Raw genomic sequence first — 22,024 nt, 5'->3', positions numbered from 1 at the left:
CTTAAAGGTGCCACAGGACTCTCTGTTGCTTTTTACAGATCCAGACTAACACGGCTACCCCTCTGATACTTAACATTTGATGAGTATGATTTTCAAACTGTAATAACCATTAGTTTGTTCATACCAGGGCAGTAAATGTTTTCTCTGGTGCTTCTTTTACATAATTCCATAACCATATGTTCTTCAATAAGGTTCTTTCCCCAGTCTGCATGAGATCACTCATTTTTCTCCTGAAAATTACATCACTAACAGCAGCTACTGCATTACAGACAAATCGGCGAAGAAGGGATGAGCCATTTCTCTTTGCCTCTAGTCATGCCTCAAGTATCATCCTGTTCAGAACATGTTTTGCAGCCACACAAGTTTCTTGCATCTACCAGTAGAGACTTGAAGGTGCGTTAACTTGTACTGCTGTGTCGTGGTCCATGGTAAAGGTAAACGGCTGTGGTAATAAATTTGAGTTCTGGTAATTGTGCCATAAATAGTGCACATGTTGCAGCCAAGATGTCACTTAGCACATGGTTTAGGTTAAACTGATACCTTTGCAAGCTCAACCATATATACTGTACTTTATTCAACGTTTCTAAACAAAAGCCTCTAAGGTATTATGCTCAGTTTGTACCAGGAATTCATTTCCATAAATGTATTGTTGAAATCTCTTGGACCAAAATATTATAACAAGTTATCTTTTTTCTATGACTGGGAGGTTTTTTGCTCCTCTTTGAATCATTGGTATGGAAGCAAAGGGAAATGGAGCAACAATCAGCATTATCCACTTTGTTCGGCAGCACCTGCCAGTCCATTTGTTTTGATATAAATATTGCAAAATAAGGGCTTTTATTTACGATTTCTTCACTATTTTAGTGTGTTTCAATTTCCATAGTTATTCACAGTACTTCCTTAATAATTCTTTAAGTGGCAGAGTTGCTGTGGAACTTGGTAGCACGAATCTGGGAAAGTACATAATCATTCCAATCTGTCGTTCCTATTTATTTTAAAGTTAATAGAAGTTTAGTGATAGACACTACTTTAGTGTCACCCTGCTTAGTGACGTTTCTAGTTAATACAGATGGAAATTTTTGCTAGCTTTGCAGCATTTGCCTTTATTTATTAAATCTAAAGCCCTATTTCCGTGCCACAATTTCTAATATTGTATTCCTTTCTTGGGCCACAAAATCAACAGCATCAGTGATACCATCAACTACTCCTAACACAGACTACAAAATTCTACCTGAACACTCACCTGGGGTAAGCAATTTATTTTTATAGGCAAGTAAAATATTTTTAAATTATCCTCAGTCAACATGGGAAAGGATGGGTGATTAGATTTTATGCCTGGGCTAGTCAATTTTAATGAGAATTTTGCAAGAATGGCCTCTACTTTTTGTGGAACATGAATAGTACACTAGATATACTGAGAGAAAAAAAATATATACCAAGAGATGTTGGAAATGTATTATACCCAGAACATTCTCTAACTATCCAGGCAAATTTGTGATGAGTGACTGCATGCATCTAACACCAATTAATATTCAGCTCCAGTCCAGTCTATTACTTATTTCTCCAATAGCTTCAATAGAGAGGAAATTGCTTTCACTTTATAGCTTTATTAAGTTCCTTTAGATCTAGGCATACCCTCACCAACTTGTTTGGTTTTTCTACCACTACAATTAGACATACCTAGATAGTTGGTTCACTGATTTTCTTTATAAGTTGTAATTTCACCATGCATGTTAGTTCCTGCATTCTGCTATCAGTGTAAATGGAATTTTGCTGAGTGGAGTAATAATGGGGATTAGTTTAGGGTTTAAAACAACTGTGATGTGTGCAATTAGTTTTAAACATCTAAATAAATTCTGTTAGTACTGTAAATTGCTTTCAGTTAGATGACACATGAACTTCTTTATATATTTCAATTACTCTTCATTCTTCACAAGTCTTAAACACTAAAGCAGACAGAGTTTCCATACCCACTGTCACAAAATCTAGTGACTTTACACTCCCTCTGTTCAAACCTTACTTTTGTTTTCTATTTCAGACTTCCTCATGTACATATCCATGCCATGCAGGCCTAAGAAAGCTTGCATTAGTTGTGCCACACTTTGTAGAGTTCCTTTGGGATGCACTGTACTTTTGTGCATTTGGAAATCTTACTACTGACTGGTGTTGCCTTCCCAAACTCTATAAAAGCCAGCAACGGGAGATTATACACTTCATGGGGCCCATGTATATTGTAATACTCACTTGTAGAAAACAATAGATTTTTCTATTGGGACACTGCAAGTAACAACTCCATCACACACAGGTGGGACTGAAAACTTCCTCAAACCTCCCCTTTCCCGAAAAGATACATCATAATATCAAAACAAAACAACTTGCCTCTAAGTTACATCACCACCTATTGGTGGAGGTGCTAGCTACACTGATCATACAATATACATAATCTGCTTTTAACAACTGCATTCTTTCAGGACACAGTCCTCACCTAGCATTTTCTCCCTAGCAGATCCTACCTAATAACTTTTGATCCAATTATGAAACTCCATAAAGTTGTTAATTTTGATCACTGTCAGTATTACACCAATCTTATCAATCATAGACCTTCCACAGAGCCAGACACTATTGACACCGGACATCAACTCTATTATCTTTGAAAACAGTGGAAAGTTCGTAGAACTCTCCAGATTCAACCTTTACTCAGTCATCTATTTTAGCTAGTTTTTTGAGTATAGACTATCTGTTTAACTATAAACTATGGGTCAGATCCTCAGTTGGGTAAATCAGCATAGCTCAACTTAATAAAGCTACGCCTATTTACATCAGCTGGCCCTATATTTATATTCTTCCATAAAATAGAAGAGCTTACTTTATGTTCCAGAACACCAGAACTCATTACAATTACTCTCACAATAATGTTTAAAAAACTATCAATTATTTAGCACCAGTACAAACTTTCACTGACACAGAATTATAGCATTCTTCTTTAATATCAAACCCACTTTTGACATTATGGGCCAAATTCTTTGCTGACATAAATGTGTGAAATTCCATTAAAATGAATGAAGCTGCACCCATTTACTCCATTAGATAATTTGGTCCTATCATCCCCCAAATTCTGTTTTATAATTAAAGGGAAAAATCCAGTCTAAATTTAATAAAAGAATTTGAACATGTAATCATGAAACATATTACTAAACTAACAAGAACAAACTAAATGTTGTGAAAGCCGCAAAACAGAGAAAATTATTGGTGATATTTAAAATAAAGTCAGCTGAGTTCTCTAATACTGGGTGATTTCTCCAAAACAAATAGCTTTTATTCTCCATGAATGTACAACTTGTTTCTTTTGTGCAGTGCTTCTGCTTGTAATTTTTAATTAACTAGACCCATCCTTATCTGTGAAGAATGACTGAAAACGTACATGCCACCACATATACTTCAACTAAATATATTTAGGTATGATTTTTATAAGGAGATAACTAGTGAATAGCATTTACACGTAAGAAAAAGATTCAATCAGCATAATAATCGTGAAGTCTAGTTTTTATCTGTTTCCTGTTTAACTGAAGTTGTAGTCTACAGAATATAATCTGTACATTAAAGATATCATGCTTGCAGTTAAAAATCTCAAAAGACTTTAGACCTACAAATAAAAGATACCCATTTTATCCTTTTCTGAGACACTGACCTGTATCCTCATTTAAAAATGAACACCACATCTTTATGTTATTAAATCTTTGTTTTGATCTGTTAGTATTCACCAAAGTGCCATTTTATAAAACCCCACACTGAATAGGCAAGGCTGGAGGTAACCATCTGCAGCTTTAGAGTCTGCGTTTGAATTGATGAAAAGAGCTTTGTGTTTTCATTGCCAAGTTTGATTCTTCCAGTCATTAGGCATTCCCCTCAGATCGCATCAATGAAGCGGACTCTCTTACACTCATGTGTTAAATTCTCTTCTCCTCATGGTTTCCTTTGCCAGCTATACTCCAGAAAGACTACTGGGTCTTAGCCACATTCTTCTCACAGCTGTGTTAAAAAAGAGCATCAGAGTGTCTTCCCAAAACCCATATGTGTATCTGGTCAGTCCCCTGTCTGGGGGTCACCTCACATTGTGGTGTGATTATTCAAAGATTCATTCTTGTTCTTGAACTGCACTGCTCAGATCATTCTGAGAAAGATTAGACCCTCCAGTGGGCACTAGAGAACGTCTTGGACGTTGATGTGAAATGCACACAACTCCTATACTCAGAAGGAAGATTAGTTTTACTTTCAGAGGCAGAGGAGTCTACTGTTTATTAAATGTTCAGTACTCATTTCTTTTCATTTTCACATTCTTTTCACGTGTCAAATGCCAGTATAAAATGAAAAGAGAAATATTCATTTTTGTGTGTCTAATTAATGGATATATTTGTCATGCAAAGCAAAGAAACAAAACAAAGTTTTATAGTAAAATACCTGAAAGCATAAAGAGCTTGCACACCAGAAATGCAATGGGAAAATGCAGGACTGTGCAAAATGGATATGTTCCATTAACAGGAAGGGTTATGCTGGCAAGGAACATGCAGGAATTTTCATTCTATTTTACACTAAAAGAAAAATCACCAAAAAATTAGGCAAATCACTGGTAAGATTAAATACATCTTGTGTAGGGTATTGTAATTTGCTGAAATTACCTAATTATATATGATGTACTTTAATTTTGTCTTGCATTTTTTTCCAATTTAAAAGCAGAAACAGATTTGGGTTTTTTTTAGAAAAGAACTGAGCTTCAATAAACAATTACAGATAAAACAAATAAGAGTGTTATCACTTTTATATTTTCTTAGTCCATTAAGAAAACTAACTTGGCAAAATGTATGTACAAGCATTTATCACAGTTTGTGTTTATTTTCTTAGATTTATATTTTAACAGCCAATGTGAATGTCCATTCTAGTTGTATGTATGTCATTTCAGTTGTATGTGTAGAAATATTTTGTGTGCACGCACACTCACATGCATGTACACACACACACGCACACAGAGTCAGACCTTACTGATCTATACAATGTCATTAAATTACTCTTTTACCAATAAAACCCCATAACTAAAATCTCATACACTTAAATTCACATTATCCTCAAGACTAATGTTATAGAAATGGAGATCTTCTTAGGGAAAATACATCATAACCACATCAGTCTTTACTGATAAATTATTAACATTGATTTGGCACTATATTATGCCCTCTTCCCGCTTTTAGTGAACTCGACTGCCACTGCCAATCCCCAGCAGTTCCACCAGGGAGGACCACTTTAAAATCCACCCTTGGCTTCATATGATCCTGGTTGGCAGGGGCACTAATTAATTCATAGCATCTTCCAGCTGGCTTGGCCCCACCTCCTCCAAGTCAACCCCACTTTCCTTTTGGGGCTGCAACAGCTGGGCCCACCAGCAGAGCAAATTTGTACGGGCCTTCTGCCTATGTGCCACCACTTCAGGTGGATTTATGCCACTGCCCCAAATGCTTTGTTGATCAAAATGAAATAAAAAAATTATTTATAGAAAATTATATTTATTTTTACAGTCTGGTAATTACATATATTGTTGCAGACAGTTTTAAATATTATTTAAGTCCCTAAGCAGAGCAGGGCAAATAACAAATTTGTTGGTTTGCTGGCTATTCCAAAAAATTGGTAAAAATTCATTTGGGGTTGAACCAAAAACAATTTTTTTTAAATAGTTGGCAAAATCAAAAGCTGAATTTTTTGCTTTGTTTTGGATCAAATGAAACCTTTAGTTCTACCCAGAAATAAAATGCTTTATTTAGAAAATTTAACATTTTTAATTAAAGGATGTTTTGAAATGAAAAGACATTTGAATTAAAAAATAAAACCTTTTTGTTTTGAAAATGTCAAAATTAAACAGAATTTTAAAAAAAGGTTTTTTCCCCCCAATGGAAACAATTTGGAGAAATTGATACAAATTCGCAAAATGTTTTGGTGTTGCCAAATCTGTTTTTTGACCAAAAACAATTTTGATCAAAAAATTCTGCCCAGCTCTCTACATAATAGATCTTATCTATTAAGTTAATATTTACTCTATTTCATATTATATATATGTGTGTGTATATATATTGCTATTTATATATTGCAATGCATTGGGGGAAAAAAGTGAGAATTTCATTCTACCTAAGTATAAAACTGTACTTTTGCTATATCCAAGTTTGCTATAAGCAAATTCCACTGTATCCCCCTTCTGGCTCACAGCTGCTGCTTCACATGGGGTGGAATCCAGGAACTTTTTAGATGCTTTGTGTCCCTATGCCAAAGGACAGAGCATTAATTTATGTGGGATACTACATTTAAAGAACAACAATTACAGGTAAGTAACTTAATATATACACAAATGAATTAAACCCAATAGTGCCACCTTCGATGGAGAAATGAAAGCTATGTGTTTTCTAAACTGCTGACATAACACATATTGTAAGAATTAAGATTTATTTTAAAATCTTAATTTCTTTATACATTATTCAGTAATGTCAAAGAACGGGTCATCTAAAGATCTATGGCAGTAAAGGACATTAAGAAAGAAAGATTTGCTTGCCAGACTTGATTTTGACTTCTATTAATGACGTGACCCTCTGAATTTCATTCTTCCTTAATCAATCTCATGATTATTTCCCTTTTTAACTGTAAGTCCATTACTAATGTACATTATTAAATAACACGGAAAAATATAAAATAACTTAGCACATCACCAGAAAATACTTCACTCACAAATCAGAATTACATGTTTTTTGTTGGCAGTTTTTTAAGATGTTATGGAGGAGAAAAGGTAAGCCTATACTTTGAATTCTCAATTGGGCTATGAAGTTTAGTTTCATATTTTAAATAAAAATTTCTATAGGATAATGATAAAAAATAAAGACTAATATAGCAAAAAGCCTTCCAGCTGGTTTTAAACTGTCAGTCCTTTTTGAAATGTAGAACATCCTACATCTTAAAAAAAAAAAGTAAAGCTAACAAACTAGTTCCTGCCTAATTGCCAAACACCGATTTGAATGAAGCAGTTGAGGTTACAAAGAAATTGTGAATTCTCAGCCTGGTTTCCCTGCTGATGAGCAGGAACTGTCTGTGTAGTTCTCCCAGAGGTGTCAGTGGAATCTCTGTAGTGTCACACAAGGGTTCTTAGCTCAGAGTAAACACACTTTCCACAAACTCAGCTGCTTAATCTGTTTGCAGGTTGAATTATAGGATGGGGGTGGATGACTGGGTGCTGGGAAGATGCACTGAGCATTTCCACAGTTTCTTGATAAAAAGGGCATGCTATTGTCATCAAAAGACTTCAACCAACTGTTTAATTTTGCTAGAGGACTGATTTTAGCAATAATGAAACTAACCTGACAGAAATTTTCCCAAGTAGTTATGCATGTTAAATTGAATGAATTCTTCTCATTATGGCAGTGCATTGCACCTCTATAGTTTAAGTTGTGTCTGCACTTCTATAATAACCACTCTGTTTTCAGGGGATTAAAACATGACTGAAAAATATTATCTGGGACAAATATTGGCCTATAAATTCCTAATTTACAAATAGCAAGTGTTTTTTTTTAACTAAAATGAAAAACAATAACATGACAGCTTTAAAATTATACTAGTGCAAAGGTAGATTTAATAGATGTCAAGACATGGACCATGAATGCTCCAAGTTCTATGCAGCACTGAGCACAGTGTTGGCACTGAACAAATAATATAGATAGTTTATATTAATTTGTCAAAAATGATATTAAAAAGCAACTCCTGCATATGCACCATATTTATTTTTCGTAAGTTTATTTTAATTATGCATGTTATATATATATATATATATTAACCCAACAGGGGGAAAAACATATTGGGTGCCTGAAATGAATTATGGACTAATTTCTGGTTGCTATGTGAGTATATTACACACACTAGGAAACTTGTTGGCAGATGTGGAACAAACAGGGGGAAATGTTGCCCTGATTCAGGCACCACCACCTAAAAATGTGTAGGGAGTTAATTTCATTTTGGAGCCCCCAGGTGTCATAGAGGTGCAAGTAGGGCCAAGAAATGAAGGGGTATGGGCTGTATGTTTGCCCTGATCCAGCAATGAGAATTATGGGCAAAGAACTTACAGGTATAATAAATAAAAAGACAACTCTTAGGATTTTGTCTGTATATACAATATATAACACTAGACCTATGTTTTGACCTCAGGACATTAATATTGATCAAGAAAGTAACAAGACGGAACAAAATAGATCACATCTTTCTTCAGAAGACGTGGGTGAGTGTACTTCACTGAGAAATAACAATACCTTCAGAGAACAACAGTTTAATCCCCTTTGATTTCAATGAGAGCAAGATTAAATTTGGAGTCTTCACATTGGAGACTATAAAGTCAGAAATTTAGAATTAACATGCATACATTTCTCTTAACAGTAAACTGTATTATTTCTGTCTGTGTGATTTATTTCTCACAAGGTTGAAAGAGTCTGTTAGAGGAGCATTTATGGCAACAGGCTGGGTAGTATATAATCTTGCAACTTGTGAAACATATACTAAAGCAAATATTAGGAGTATATACAAATAGTCTAACTTAAATTCACAAGTTGAGTTTGACTTGCAGTGGCTATAATACTTCTATGTAAATTACTTCAAAGCAGACTACGAAGTCATATCTTTGTTTTATCATCTAGTTATTAACCAATATTCAACTATTGCTCGTAATTATCCAGATAACTGTCATTATGACTGTAAGATCTCAGGGGTGAAATCCTGGCTCCATTGAAGCCAAAGGGAGGCTTGCCATTGATTTCAGTGGAGCCAGGTTTTCATCTAGATCAGCGTTTCCCAAACTTAGGACCCCGCTTGTGTAGGGAAAGCCCCGGGCGGGCTGGGCCGGTTTGTTTACCTGACGCATCCGCAGGTTCGGCTGATTGCGGCTCCCACTGGCCGCGGTTCACTGCTCCAGGCCAATGGGAGCTGCTGGAAGTGGCGCGGGCCGAGGGACGTACTGGCCAACGCGTCCAGCAACTCCCATTGGCCTGGAGCAGCAAACCACAGCCAGTGGGAGCTGCGAACCACAGCCAGTGGGAGCCACAATCAGCCAAACCTGCGGACATGGCAGGTAAACAAACCGGCCCGGGCCGCCAGGGGCTTTCCCTATACAAGCGGCGACCCAAGTTTGGGAAACACTGATCTAGAGTGTTGTACACTGACTGTCACTAAGATATATTTCATATTCAACTTTCACTATATAAAATTGTTTGATCGATTATGCTGTGTTTCCTCTCTAAAAACCTGCTACATGGAGCAAAGAATTGTATCTGTACTAACTAGTACATTGTTATATACTGGCACTAGAAAAGGTTCAGAAAAGGGCAACTAAAATGATTAAGGGTTTGGAACGGGTCCCATATGAGGAGAGATTAAAGAGGCTAGGACTCTTCAGCTTGGAAAAGAGGAGACTAAGGGGGGATATGATAGAGGTATATAAAATCATGAGTGATGTGGAGAAAGTGGATAAGGAAAAGTTATTTACTTATTCCCATAATACAAGAACTAGGGGTCATCAAATGAAATTAATAGGCAGCAGGTTTAAAACAAATAAAAGGAAGTTCTTCTTCACGCAGCGCACAGTCAACTTGTGGAACTCCTTACCTGAGAAGGTTGTGAAGGCTAGGACTATAACAGAGTTTAAAAGAGAACTGGATAAATTCATGGTGGTTAAGTCCATTAATGGCTATTAGACAGAATGGGTAAGGAATGGTGTCCCTAGCCTCTGTCTGTCAGATGATGGAGATGGATGACAGGAGAGAGATCACTTGATCATTGCCTGTTAGGTTCACTCCCTCTGGGGCACCTGGCATTGGCCACTGTCGGTAGACAGGATACTGGGCTAGATGGACCTTTGGTCTGACCCGGTACGGCCTTTCTTATGTTCTTATGTTAAAAGGAAACTTATAATGGACTTCAACACAGCTGAACTCCAGGGTTCAGAGTTTAGGAGCCTTCTAACAAGAAGTCTTACGTTACGGAGCACTGTCATTTACCTGAACATAGGGTCCAATCCAATGCCCACTGAAGTCAACAAGAGTCTTCCCATTCATTTCAGTGGGATTTGGATCAGACTCAAACACCTGGCCTGAAACGTATCAGATATGAACCAGACAAAAACTGATTTATATGTACATTGCAAATATTCTCACATGTAACTATAAATTCTTGTAGGCAGTGTTGTTGTAGCCATGTTGGTCCCAGGATATTAGAGAGACAAGGAGGATGAGGTAATATCTTTTATGGGACCAACTTCTGTTGGTGAAGAGCTCTGTGGAAGCTCAAAAGCTTGTCTCTCTCACCAACAGAAGTTGGTCCCATAAAAGATATTACCTCACCCACGTTGTCTCATGTAGCTATAAAGGCAAATATAGTACTGCAGCATGTGTTCCAAGAACACTGAAAACCATTCCAGCCTAACAGAAAATACTTTAAAGACTCTTGGATATGTATAAAAGCAGTGTCCATATGACATTAAGGGAAAGCACATCATGAATCCTACTATTTCCTTATAATGCTGTTGAAATAATCAGTATCTAGAAACCTTTAACACTTGTAGCCATGGATGTCAGAGTTCTGGCATGAGAGGATTTAATGTGGCTCAGTCACTTATCCAAAATGATCTGTCCCAAACTGAAGAGTAGTTTTACAAAACTCAAGGACAAGTTGCTTAGAATCTAGAGAGCATAAAAAACTATGGGCCTGATCAATGGCTGCTGGATCTGGGCCAACTGGAGCAGGCAAATCCCATTCAGCTCAACATCCCAGTTTCTTTTAAAACACTGTAATATTTTGAAAGTGACTATGTAAAATTGGCTTTGTGAGTTTCCATGTTCATTGTCTCTTATTGAGTTTTATATACATCTGCTAAATTTAGAAGTGATGTTGCCCTGGATAACTCTGTACATTCACTCTGCGATCTGAAAGCCAAGGAAGGCAAAAAACCCCAATCTGGCGGTGAGGGAAAAATTAATTCCCAGCCCCCCAAGAAAGGAGAACTAGCACAGTGCTATAGAGAATCTCAACAAAACCCAGTATTTCACCACTTCCATGGGTGGGAGGGTGGGTGCTGCTCTGTCTGGTCCAGATAAAAGAGGGCTTTTTCTGAACTGGCATGGACTTATATAGTCTAGGGTTACCATCCGTTCATATTTCCCCGGACATGTCCGGCTTTTGCGTCTCTAAATAGCTGTCCAGGAGGAATTGGTAACAAGGTTAAAATGTCCGTGGGGGTTTTCTCCCTCGCTTCCCTCCCTCCCTCCCTTCCATGCAGAGTGCGGCTGCTGATTGGGTGGCTGGGCCGACTGACCCACTCCCATTGGCCTCCAGCAGCCAGAGCCCTTCCCATGCTCCCCCCTCCCTCTGTCTGCAGCCCTGTGTAACACACAAACCGACCCACTAGGCAGTGTGTTTTGCAAACACATGGAGCCAGAATGGTAAGGGGAGTCCGGGGGTGGGGGGCAGGGGGAGTGTTGGATGGGTCTCCGGCCTCCACCCCTCAACCCCCTCTGCGCATCCCCCCCCGTGGGTCCCCTCTCCCTGCCTGCCTCTCCCTTGTCTGCTTGTACTGCCAGAGCCAGCAGCAACTGCTGTCTGCTGCCCCCAGGTCCTAGTGCCCCCATCCACTAATGAGAAGACAGGCTGCCCTTACCCTGCCCTTCCACCCTAGCCCTGAGCCTCTCCAACGCCACAAACCCCTCATCCCCAGCCTTCATCCCCCCACACCCTAATCCTCTGCTCCATTCCTGAGCTCCCTCTTGCATCATGAATCCCTCATCCTCAGACCCACAGCCCTCACCCCTGCATCCCCTCCTATCCCCAAACTCCCTCCCAAACCCCCTCCCCCCTTCCCACACACCCCCTCCTGCCCTCAAACTCCCTCCCAAAGCCTGCACCCCCTCCCTTTGCACCGCCTCCCACCCCACTCCAGCCCAGAGCCTGCACCCCTCACCCTCTTCTGCACACCCACTCTCTGCCCCAGCCTGGAGCCTGCACCCAGCACCCAAACTCTATCCCAGAACCTGCACCCCTCCTGCACCCTAATCCCCAGCCCAGGACCTGCACCCCAGACCTCCTCCCCCCACCCAACCCCACTCCCAGAGCCTTAGGCAGGTGTGTGGGGGGGTTTTGGGCACCACCAAAATTTCTACAACCCTGCCACCCATGCGAGTGGATAAGAGTTGGGGCAGGTAGGGTCCTAGGGGGGGCAGTTAGGGTGGGGGGTTCTCAGCAGGGGGCAGTCAGGGGACAAGAAGCAGGGAGGTTGGGATTCTGAGGGGGGCAGTCAGGGGGTGGGAAGTGGGAGGGAGTGGATGGGGGCGGGGCTAGGGCGGGGTTTCCCCCTCCCAGTGTCCTCTTTTTTGATTGTGGAAATATGGTAACCCTAATAATATCGTCCCCCCTCTCTTCTGGTCACATGGGGGTGGTTGGGTCAGTGCCCTCATGCTGACTTGGCCCACAGCTGCCGCAGAAAGTAACTCCCTGGCTCTCTAGCCCTTAAAGGGGCACACACATTTTCCAACAAGCCAAACAACAACCCCCACCCCTTAATGTTCAGTGAGGTCTTTCTCCCAGAGGCGGGTTGGTTATACAGCACTAAGGCAGTAGTAGTGTTTTGTCATTAAAGCAGCAGAAGTGACTCTTGACTATACAACAAGAAGCCAATCTGTGAGTAAGATGAAGCCACTTTTAAACAGCCACTTTTGTGACAACCACACTGTAAACATCAGGGGGAATAATGTCTCATTCGGCTGTCAAATGACATTCTTCCAAATGTAAAGACAACTGACTTACGTTTGAACTTTTTCGTTGGCTTCTTGTGACGCTTCTAAAGCTTGCTGAAGCTTTAATTCCATGTTTGTTCGCTCTGTTTGGGCTTGCTGCAGTTGGGTAGCTAGCTGCTCATTTTGGCGATGTGTGATGGTTACAATATCCTCGCTGCTTTTCAGTGCATCTTCATATGTACTAAGAGTACAGTTAAACTGATCCTTAAGACTCACTTCTTGGGACAGAGATTTGTGTAAACTGGGAAAACAAAAATATGCATTTTATTGACTCGCCGTATAAGCTCTGAGTTTGAACTGCAAGAATACCACACTTAAATGATATTAATGTATTTAAAAATATTACACATATATCAATATAAACTAATTCTGGAGCAAGATCTTTATTATATAGCAAACTAAGAAGACTGGAAATGCAGAGATGTAACACTGAGCTGGAAAATCTCTTGAAGGAACCTAGAAACTAAAAACAACATATAATTTTTAAAAGCTTCTTTTCAAACGTACAGAAGATATTTAAAAATTCCAAAAGAAAACAAGGGTGAAAAACTCAGATTAAAAAAAAATAGAATACATCCCAAAATTAACTCTCTAAAAATAAAATCTGTGCCACGTTTAAGCATAATTTTTCTATGGGTTGTATGATAAAGTTGGATGTGTGATTTACAAGAAATTGAATTAATCACCATGAATTATTGAGTGTGCAATGGAAGATTCAGCTGTTTTCTCATTAAATATTGAAATAAGTGAGTAGAATGAAACAGAGGGATAGATTCTGATGCCCTTAACTCATTTTGGACAGCATGAGTTGCCCCATTGTCTTCAATGGGATCACTTGTGAAGTAATTACTCAGCATGGGTAAGGATATCAGAATATGGTCCAAAGGGAGTAAAAATACAACTGACTAAAATAAATTCATGAAATTAACGTGCTTTTCTGAAATATAGTTTGCACAGGCTAGCCCAACTCCAAACAACCTCAGTCAACTTTTCAGTGTCAGAAACTCCCTTGCTGCAGTTTAAGCCCATTGCTTCTTAGCCTCTAAGGATAGAACAAGAAGCAATGGGCTTAAACTGCAGCAAGGGAGGTTTAGGTTGGACATTAGGAAAAAGTTCCTAACTGTCAGGGTGGTTAAACACTGGAATAAATTGCCTAGGGAGGTTGTGGAATCTCCATCTCTGGAGATAATTAAGAGTAGGTTAGATAAATGTCTATCAGGGATGGTCTAGACAGTATTTGGTCCTGCCATGCGGGCAGGGGACTGGACTCGATGACCTCTTGAGGTCCCTTCCAGTCCTAGAATCTATGAATCTATGAAAATCTCAAATCCTTCCTGATTCTGGTATAAATAAGGATAAACTGTTCTTAAATAAGTTTCTCTATATTAGGTAGAAATATGTTACTTATCACTATCAAATGGCTATCACTGTGCCACTTCCATATCCATTGCTCTTTGCATCATGGTAATCACAATTTCTTGCCAAGCCACGCACAGCCACCATTTTGAATTCATTTATATAATAAGTAAACCACCTTTAGCAACTATTTCACATAGAAAAGCCTCTATCAGCTGTGGCTATGCATTCACCCATTGTATTTTATATGACTTTTGGGGCTGTATTCATGGAGACATCAAGTCATGGAGCATGGAGGTAATACTCCTTCACTGCAAGATCTGGAATACAGTATTCAGCTCCTCAGTGCCAGGAAGCTATGGACAGAGTTAAAAAACAGCAACAAAAGTGACTATATGTACACAGCAAAGAAAAACCTGCAGCTGGCCCGAGCCAGCTGACTTGGGCTTGCAGGGCTGTTTCATTGCTGTATAGACTTCTGGGCTCGGGAGCCCAAGCTCTGGGACCCTCCTACCTCACAGGGTCCTAGAGCCCAGGCACTAGCCAGAGTCCAGAAAACTACACAGCAATGAAACAGATCTGCAGCCTGAGCCCAGCGAGCCTGAGTTGGCTGACACGAGTCAGCTGCGGGTTTCTAATTGCCGAAAGACTTACCTAATGGGGTTGAAGGGACTGATTTATGAGAAAAGATTAAAAGAACAACATATGTGTAGAGTGATTAATAACTAAGGGCTTGTCTACGTAGCGATTTACTGTGCAGCAAGCCAGGGCGTGAATCTACAGTGCACTAGCTTGCTGAGAACTAACTGGCCACGTGAACCCTGCAACCATGTATTAAAAGTTCCGTAGTATGCTTTGATGTACTCCCATTTCAAATGCTGAATAGGGAACATCCCCACACTGACCAGGTGATGGACTAGACAGTAGGTCTGCTCCATTTCTATTTTCCATTATTTTATCATTTACCTGTGTGTGAAATGGGACCAAAAGTAGAAGAAATTCAGGGAGCACATTTACAACGAAGGTGGGAGAAATAAAAACGTTATAATGAGTAGGCAGTTTAGATCATAGTTTAGAGTACTTCAGAACTACTGTCTGTATACTAGAAACTGATGAAAGCTGTTACCATATTGATGAATATGACTTGAAGTCAGGTCTGAATGATAACTATGAAAATATCAACCGTTCTTTAAAGTGTATTGTCCTAGTCTCCTATCTGAAACGCAGAATGAATAAAACATGCGACCCAAACTTTGCATCCAGGGTATTGGTATGCAGTGGCATATTTATTTTCCTTTCCTTTTGTTAAAACATTTATACAGAAAACATCCCCCCGTCAAGCTATATAGGGAAATCACATACAAATTAAAATATAATATACATGCATAAGTAAAATATGGATGAATTAATAGAAATCTAAAAGTTAAAGGTTAGAACATAGGTATGTCATTACACCTAGCACCTGAGGTTGTTTGAAAATGGTGTGAAGCACCTATTCAATTAAATCACGACATTTTGAATATATCCATAATTCATGAAGGGACATGACAAATCCACAGAGGAGAGGCATTAAAAAAATAAAATCATATTAGTAGCTGCATATCAAATATATTGTCTGATGTTTTATTCTAGTGGGCAACTACTGAGAACTACTAGAAAAAGTAAACAACAACATTTGGAAGTAGTGCTAAAAGCTGCAAATTGAGGATGCTATTGCTCATTTTTATACTCCTCGGCCAAGATTTTCAAAAATGGGAGCCTAAAGTTAAGCCCCTCAGGGTATGTCTACACTGCAATTAGACACCTGCGGCTAGCCTGTGCCAGGTGACTCAGGCTCGCAGGACTCACATTAAGGGGCTGTGATGTAGACGTTTTGGCTTGAGTTGCAGCCCAAGCTCTAGGACCCTCCCACCTTCCAGGGTCCTAGAGCCCAGGCTCCAGCACAAGCTTCGATGTCCACACTGCAATTAAACTGCCCCTTAGCTGGCATGGGCCAGACACGGGTTTTTAACTGCACTGTAGACATACCTGAAGTCAGTATTTAAGTACCTAAACAAGTGACCTGATTTCAAAAAGTGCTGAACATTCAACCTTCCGCATCACCTTAAATGGGAGGGAATGGGTTTTTCAGCACTTGTGAAAATCAAGCTATTTATTTACGTACTTGAATATAGACTTGGGAGCCTAATTTTAGACACCCATTTTGAAAATATTGGCCCTGAGCAATACTGTGTCTAATGTTCACTGTTACACGTTTCACTGCAGAGGTGATTGCGTTTCAATCATGGATAAAGTGATTCTGACGCGCTATGTACTGTAAGCTAGTCTAAGATCCTTCTAGATGAAGGCCCTATTGTGTATAAATGTAAGTTATTTTCATTACCCCCATTTTTTTCAGACAAACATGATCACAAAATTTCGGTCTATTTTGTTAAAACCTCTTCTCCTTAGGACAACGTGTCAGGAGTAAGGCCCTACAGCTGTGCCTGCTCAGTACTCCTGACGCCCTAGCAAGCCACCTAGGCTGCCTGATGTACCACGCTGCCTGATTAGCTGAGGAAGCTAGCATGTCAGTTCTTAAGCCCAGAAGCAGCAGTAGCTTGCTGGCTGCTCACTGCACACACCCACGGACTCCCTGTGCTCATGTCTCTGTAAGCCCTGCTCCTGCTTTGCTTCTCCCCGGCTCCAGCCCAGATCCTGCCCTGCACCTAGTCTTATTCCTTTCCTTGCCCAGCTTTGCTCCTGCCTGAGAACCAGCCCTGCTCTTGCCTTCCTTGATTCCTGTAATCCGGTCCCAAACCTCAGCTCTGACTCTTGACTGCGACTCTGTCTTAGCTCTGGCATTCAGCCTCTGATTTCAGCTCTGACCCTCAGCCCTGGTTCCTGGTTCTGACCCTGTCTCAACCCATGGCTCTGACTTTCGGACTCCAACTACGAGGCCTGACTTCCTCTCTGACCACTAGGCTTGATCACCTGCGACCTGGTCCGCTGACACAATGGCACGTGCTCATCCTCTTCCAACAATTATGTATTTATTGATAGAAATATTTATTTCTTTATAATTTTAGAGGAAAATGAATCCCAAGTAAACCATTTTGATGGTATGGACCTATGATATATGGGAGGCCAAGTTTGAAGACCGATCCACTTCAACACCCAAATTATTTGAGGGTGAGGAAGGTTCAAAGGTTTCTGCCTCTTGGGTTGCTGTAGTACATACACCTATCCATTTCCTGGCTGATCTTGGATGTGATGGCTTCAAATAATAGACCTGTCTGAACTGTGTCCAGGTAGGGAGAGTTATGTGTCAAAAGCAGTTGTATGCCACCTATGTACTCCCCCAACCACCTACACAACTGAAGGTCATTCAGCCCTCAGTGTTACAGCATCATCATGACTATTCTAATTTACACCAGCTAAAACAGTCTCCAAGAGGCTCTTACATTGGCGGGGACCACTGGAGTACAGCAGAGCTCTGGTCATGCCCCTTCCCATCTCACCAAGCATACCTCTGTCACACTCCCTATTTGTTTATAGAGTGCCTTGCATAAAGGGGTTCTGATCTATGTCTGGGCCCCCTAGATGTTATCATAATTATCATCATCACTCCCATAACCGCATTGGTCATTGGGGCACCATCACTGATGAGCAATCAACCAATTGTCTCCACCACTTGAGTCTCCGCAAAGTCCATTCCCATCCACTCTTTTATGTGTCAATCCATCTCTTCGTCTGTCTACCTCTTCTTCTCTTCCCCTGTACTGTCCTTTGGAGGATGATCTTGGATAGGCCAGATGATCTTGTTACATGGCTGTACCACTTCAGCTTGCACTTCTTCACAGTCATCAGGAGGTTTTCAGATGACCCAGAGCATTGGGTGATGAGGTTGCGGACCTTTTCATTAGTGATGTCGTCGAAGTAGGAGATGCCCAGGATTTTACGGAAGTATCTCATCTCTACTACCTGTATTTTCCATTCAAGTTCTGCCATAAGGGTCCATTTCTCGCACGCATACAGAAAAATGGAGATGACCAATGCGTGCAACAGTTTCAGTCTGGATTCCAGAGAGATGTTCTTATTCCTCCCAAATTGGCTTTAGCTTTGTCACTGCTGCTGCTGTTTGTGCAGTTTTTGCCCGAATTTCTGCCTTGGATCCTTCATCAGTGAGGATTGCCCCCAAATACTTGAACTGTTTCACTGTCTCCAGCTCATGTCCACTGACAGTGATATGTGAGCTGATCCCATCACATTTGTTTGTCATCAGCTTGGTTTTCTCTGATTTCTTGATTTTCATGCCATATTTTGTGGAGATTTCATCCAATCGTTTCACAAGGTTGGCAGGTTCATCTTTGCCGCCTGCCAGGCCATCAATGTCATCAGCGAACGGAAGATTTGAGATTGTTTGTCCCCCAATGCTGACTTCTAGGGCATCAGTCATGATGCGCTCCAAGTAAATGTTGAACAGTGTGGGTGAAAGAAGGCAGCCTTGCCAGACTCCAACAGTGTTGCGAATCCACTCTCCTATTGTGCCATTGACAAGAACAGCACTGCTGGCCTTGGCATACAGTTGTTTACTGTTATAAAATAAAATAAAATAAAATAAAAACGACATTTTGGGGAATCCTCACCTGCCCATACAGGGGAGATTTAGGGCACTTTTGCACTGCTGTTTTATGGCCAACTATCTAGCCCTATATCTATGCTACATCAATGCATTACCTTTGTCTTATTGGTTGCTCTATTTGGCTACATTCATGAGACCTGAGATCTCAGTATGTTCTTTAGTCTTGATAACATTTTTTGCATTTTGAACTTTGTGAAGAGAGTCCTGAATCACTTGAGATAACAAGTGATTAGGTAAGGTAGGATCTGAGGAGCTGATGGAATAGTATGCCAAAGGGAGTAAGTCTCTCTGATAACTTCTTTGTGACATATTTCTTCAGGCCTACGAGGCCTACAAGGCACATGCATGTGAGCTATTTTTGCTGCAAAAGAGGGTGCAAAAATGGTCAAATTTGGATTATTAAATGTAAGCATGTTTAATTGAAAGTCCAGCAGCCATTAAACAACCACTAGAATGGACTCCTCTGCCACAGGTGAGTATCTTGGAGTCCGCTATTGTACGGTTTCCTCCACAATTACATGAGTTAAGGTCACATTAACAGTCTGACCAACACTGAAAAGAACACCTTGGATACACTGGTTCTAGTCAACTGCTCTTCAGTGGGCCAAACCTTCTGTTCCTGAGCAAGCTCACAAAAGAAGCTAGTCAATGGCCATTTTCAAGCTTAGCTAATTGAAGCGAATATCCTAGACCTGGCATAATCTGAATTCAGGCCAGGACATGGAATCAAAACTGCGTTAGTGGTACTGGTGGATGATCTGCTATCAATGGACAGATGGCAGATAACCCGTCTCATCCTTCTGGACCTCTCTGCAGCATTCAACCCTGTCAACAGAGAGGTGGCAGGGGTCCACAGTAATGCACTAAAAATTATTTGATTCCTTCTTAGAGGGCCATAACCAATGAGTCATGATGAGAAAAATGCACCTCCACTACTAGACCCCTTACTCGTGGAGCTCCACTAAGAATTCTCTCTCCGGCCCTAATCAACATCCATATGCAGCCACTAGGTGAAATAGTGAAATGAGAGACTCAGGTGCCAGCAATATGGAGATAAGATACAGCTCTATCTATCTTTCACCACATACAACCACACGATTACCACCAAGATCACTCTGTGCTTGGAAAAGATCAGCTCATGGATAAAGAACAGCTGACTGAAATTGAATCTGATGAAGATGGAGGTGATGCTGATAGGCAAAGGAAAGCATCTGAAGAGTTTACAAACCATGGTTCAGTCTTCTTCGGTTGAAGGTACACAGCCACAACTGGTAAGTTCTGTCCACAGTTTGGGCGTGCTCCTGGATTCCTCACTGACACTAAGTTTTCACACAGAAGTAATTGCTAGTGATGCTTTCTACCACCTCCACTTGGCTAGGAGACTCCATCCAATCCTGGAAAACTACCTTTATTCATGCCTGACTACCGCAATGCAATATATCTGTACATGACTCCTTCAGCACTTAGGAAATTCCAGCCAGTACAGAATGCTACAGCACATCTCCTCAGCAACTTACCGCAAGCTCATCAAACCTGTCCTTTGCTCCCCCTACAGTGGCTTCCTGTAGGATATCGAAGGTTTTGGTCCTTATCGTCCAGGCGCTCAGTGGCCTGGGTCCAGGGTATTTAAAAGATTGGTTAAGGTTCTGGGATGAAGACTGTGGTCAACAACTTCACTCCTCTGTCACAAGGGAACTTTCTACAATAGAGGCAAAGCTTGCCTGTGAAGGAGACAAAGCTTTCTCAAAGGGGCTAAATTGCATACTATGGAATGAACCCCACATGAACAGAGGATTATCACAAACCTCACCACCTACTGTTCTAAGTGCTAGGCACTGTTCTAAGTGCTTTGACCTTGCCTTTTCCAGTAATATATACACATTCATCTGTTGCAATATATTATATAAAAAAATCCAAAACAAAATGCTTGACTGAACACACTAACTCTGGGAACAGGACAAGAGAACAAACACGTGACAGATGTTGGTCACGTTGCTTAATGCACTACTTGGAGATGCTCAGATACTATGGTGATGAGTGCAGTATAAGCACTTATATAGAACAGAACAGGATATTCTGGATTTGCTGCCTTAATTCTGAATTTTCCTCTGTGTGTGTGTGTGTGTGTGTTCAGATTAGTGATATATTTTTTAAAGATATCCAAATACATGTTCCTGTTATTTGCAATGCACACTCATTCATATGTTCTAATGTTTCTTTGCTTCCACATTTGTGGATTTTGTTTTCAAATTAGTGCAACTGCAATTGTTGTGAGTGTCCATTGTTACTTATTACATTATACACCTACATATTTCTGTGAGTAATCTGAATGTTTCTATTGAGCTTTGATATAGAACTGGCTGTTCATAATGTTCATAAGAAACAAAGTATACAGGGTTTTGTACAGAGACAAAGTGGGTGAGTTAATGTTGTTTATTGGACCAGCTTCTGTTGGTGATAAGTAACAAGCTTTTGAGCTTACACAGAGCTCTTCACCAACAAAAATGGGTCCAATAAAAGATATTACCTCACCCACCTTGTTTCTCTAATATCCTGGGACCAACATAGGTACAACAACAGTAGGGTAGCTGCATACAGGGTTTGGTATAGGCATTCACAAATCTCTGCATCCTTAAAACTCAGACAATCCTAGCATGTTGCAGTCTTGCACCAACTAAGAACAAGACAATTGCAGTGGTGGAGTCATGCCCAACCTATAGAGGAAGGCACACTTCTATAGAAAGTTTATAGAGTTGAGGCTGAAGGAACAAAGAGCATGAGGCCGACCATGAATGAGGTTGGAAGATGCAATTTTGAGGGATTTAAGAAGCCTAATTCCTTCCGTACTGACTTTTGCCACAGGAAAAAGACTTGCAAGAGACTGTTCAAGATGGAAGTTCATGCTATGTGCCACCAAGGCTACATCATAGCCATGTGACTCCGCTGCTGCTGCTGCATCTTTGAAATATCCCTTCTGACTAGGTAAAATTGATCTTAAATTTGCAGAATGGCTGCATTTTGAATTGTGCCGTCTTTGTTTTATCCCACCATTAAAAGTTATAGAAAAGATTTTACCTATCTTTTATCTACTATTTATTGTCAATTCATGTAGTCTAGTCAACCTTAAATACTTATCAATTGCTTTTGGTAACTAAATAACTTTAACTTAGTATTTGCAATAATCTAATTGTTT

The 22,024-nt window shown here is 40.3% G+C and overlaps 1 protein-coding gene and 1 long non-coding RNA gene across 6 annotated transcripts in view; one reads left to right on the top strand and one right to left on the bottom strand.

Annotated features, from left to right (window-relative positions):
- The window catches only part of MIPOL1 (mirror-image polydactyly 1), a 290,887-nt gene that overhangs the window by 26,265 nt on the left and 242,598 nt on the right, over positions 1-22,024 (bottom strand). For all 5 annotated transcript variants that reach the window (XM_054025828.1, XM_054025829.1, XM_054025825.1 and 2 more), the window contains one exon: positions 12,862-13,092. In XM_054025828.1, the coding sequence (XP_053881803.1) occupies positions 12,862-13,092 (231 nt within the window). The remainder of the gene's footprint in view (positions 1-12,861; positions 13,093-22,024) is intronic.
- On the top strand, positions 27-21,908 carry LOC128835925 (uncharacterized). The gene is made up of 5 exons (XR_008444711.1): positions 27-393; positions 1,184-1,248; positions 6,250-6,364; positions 8,227-8,296; positions 21,694-21,908. It is a non-coding gene; the product is annotated as an uncharacterized LOC128835925 (long non-coding RNA).

The sequence above is a fragment of the Malaclemys terrapin genome, chromosome 4 (genome assembly GCF_027887155.1).
Source record: "Malaclemys terrapin pileata isolate rMalTer1 chromosome 4, rMalTer1.hap1, whole genome shotgun sequence".
NCBI classification, from domain to species: Eukaryota; Metazoa; Chordata; order Testudines; family Emydidae; genus Malaclemys; species Malaclemys terrapin.
The sequence above is the reverse complement of the archived record's forward strand: the minus strand, read 5'-3'. Positions and strand labels throughout refer to the sequence as shown.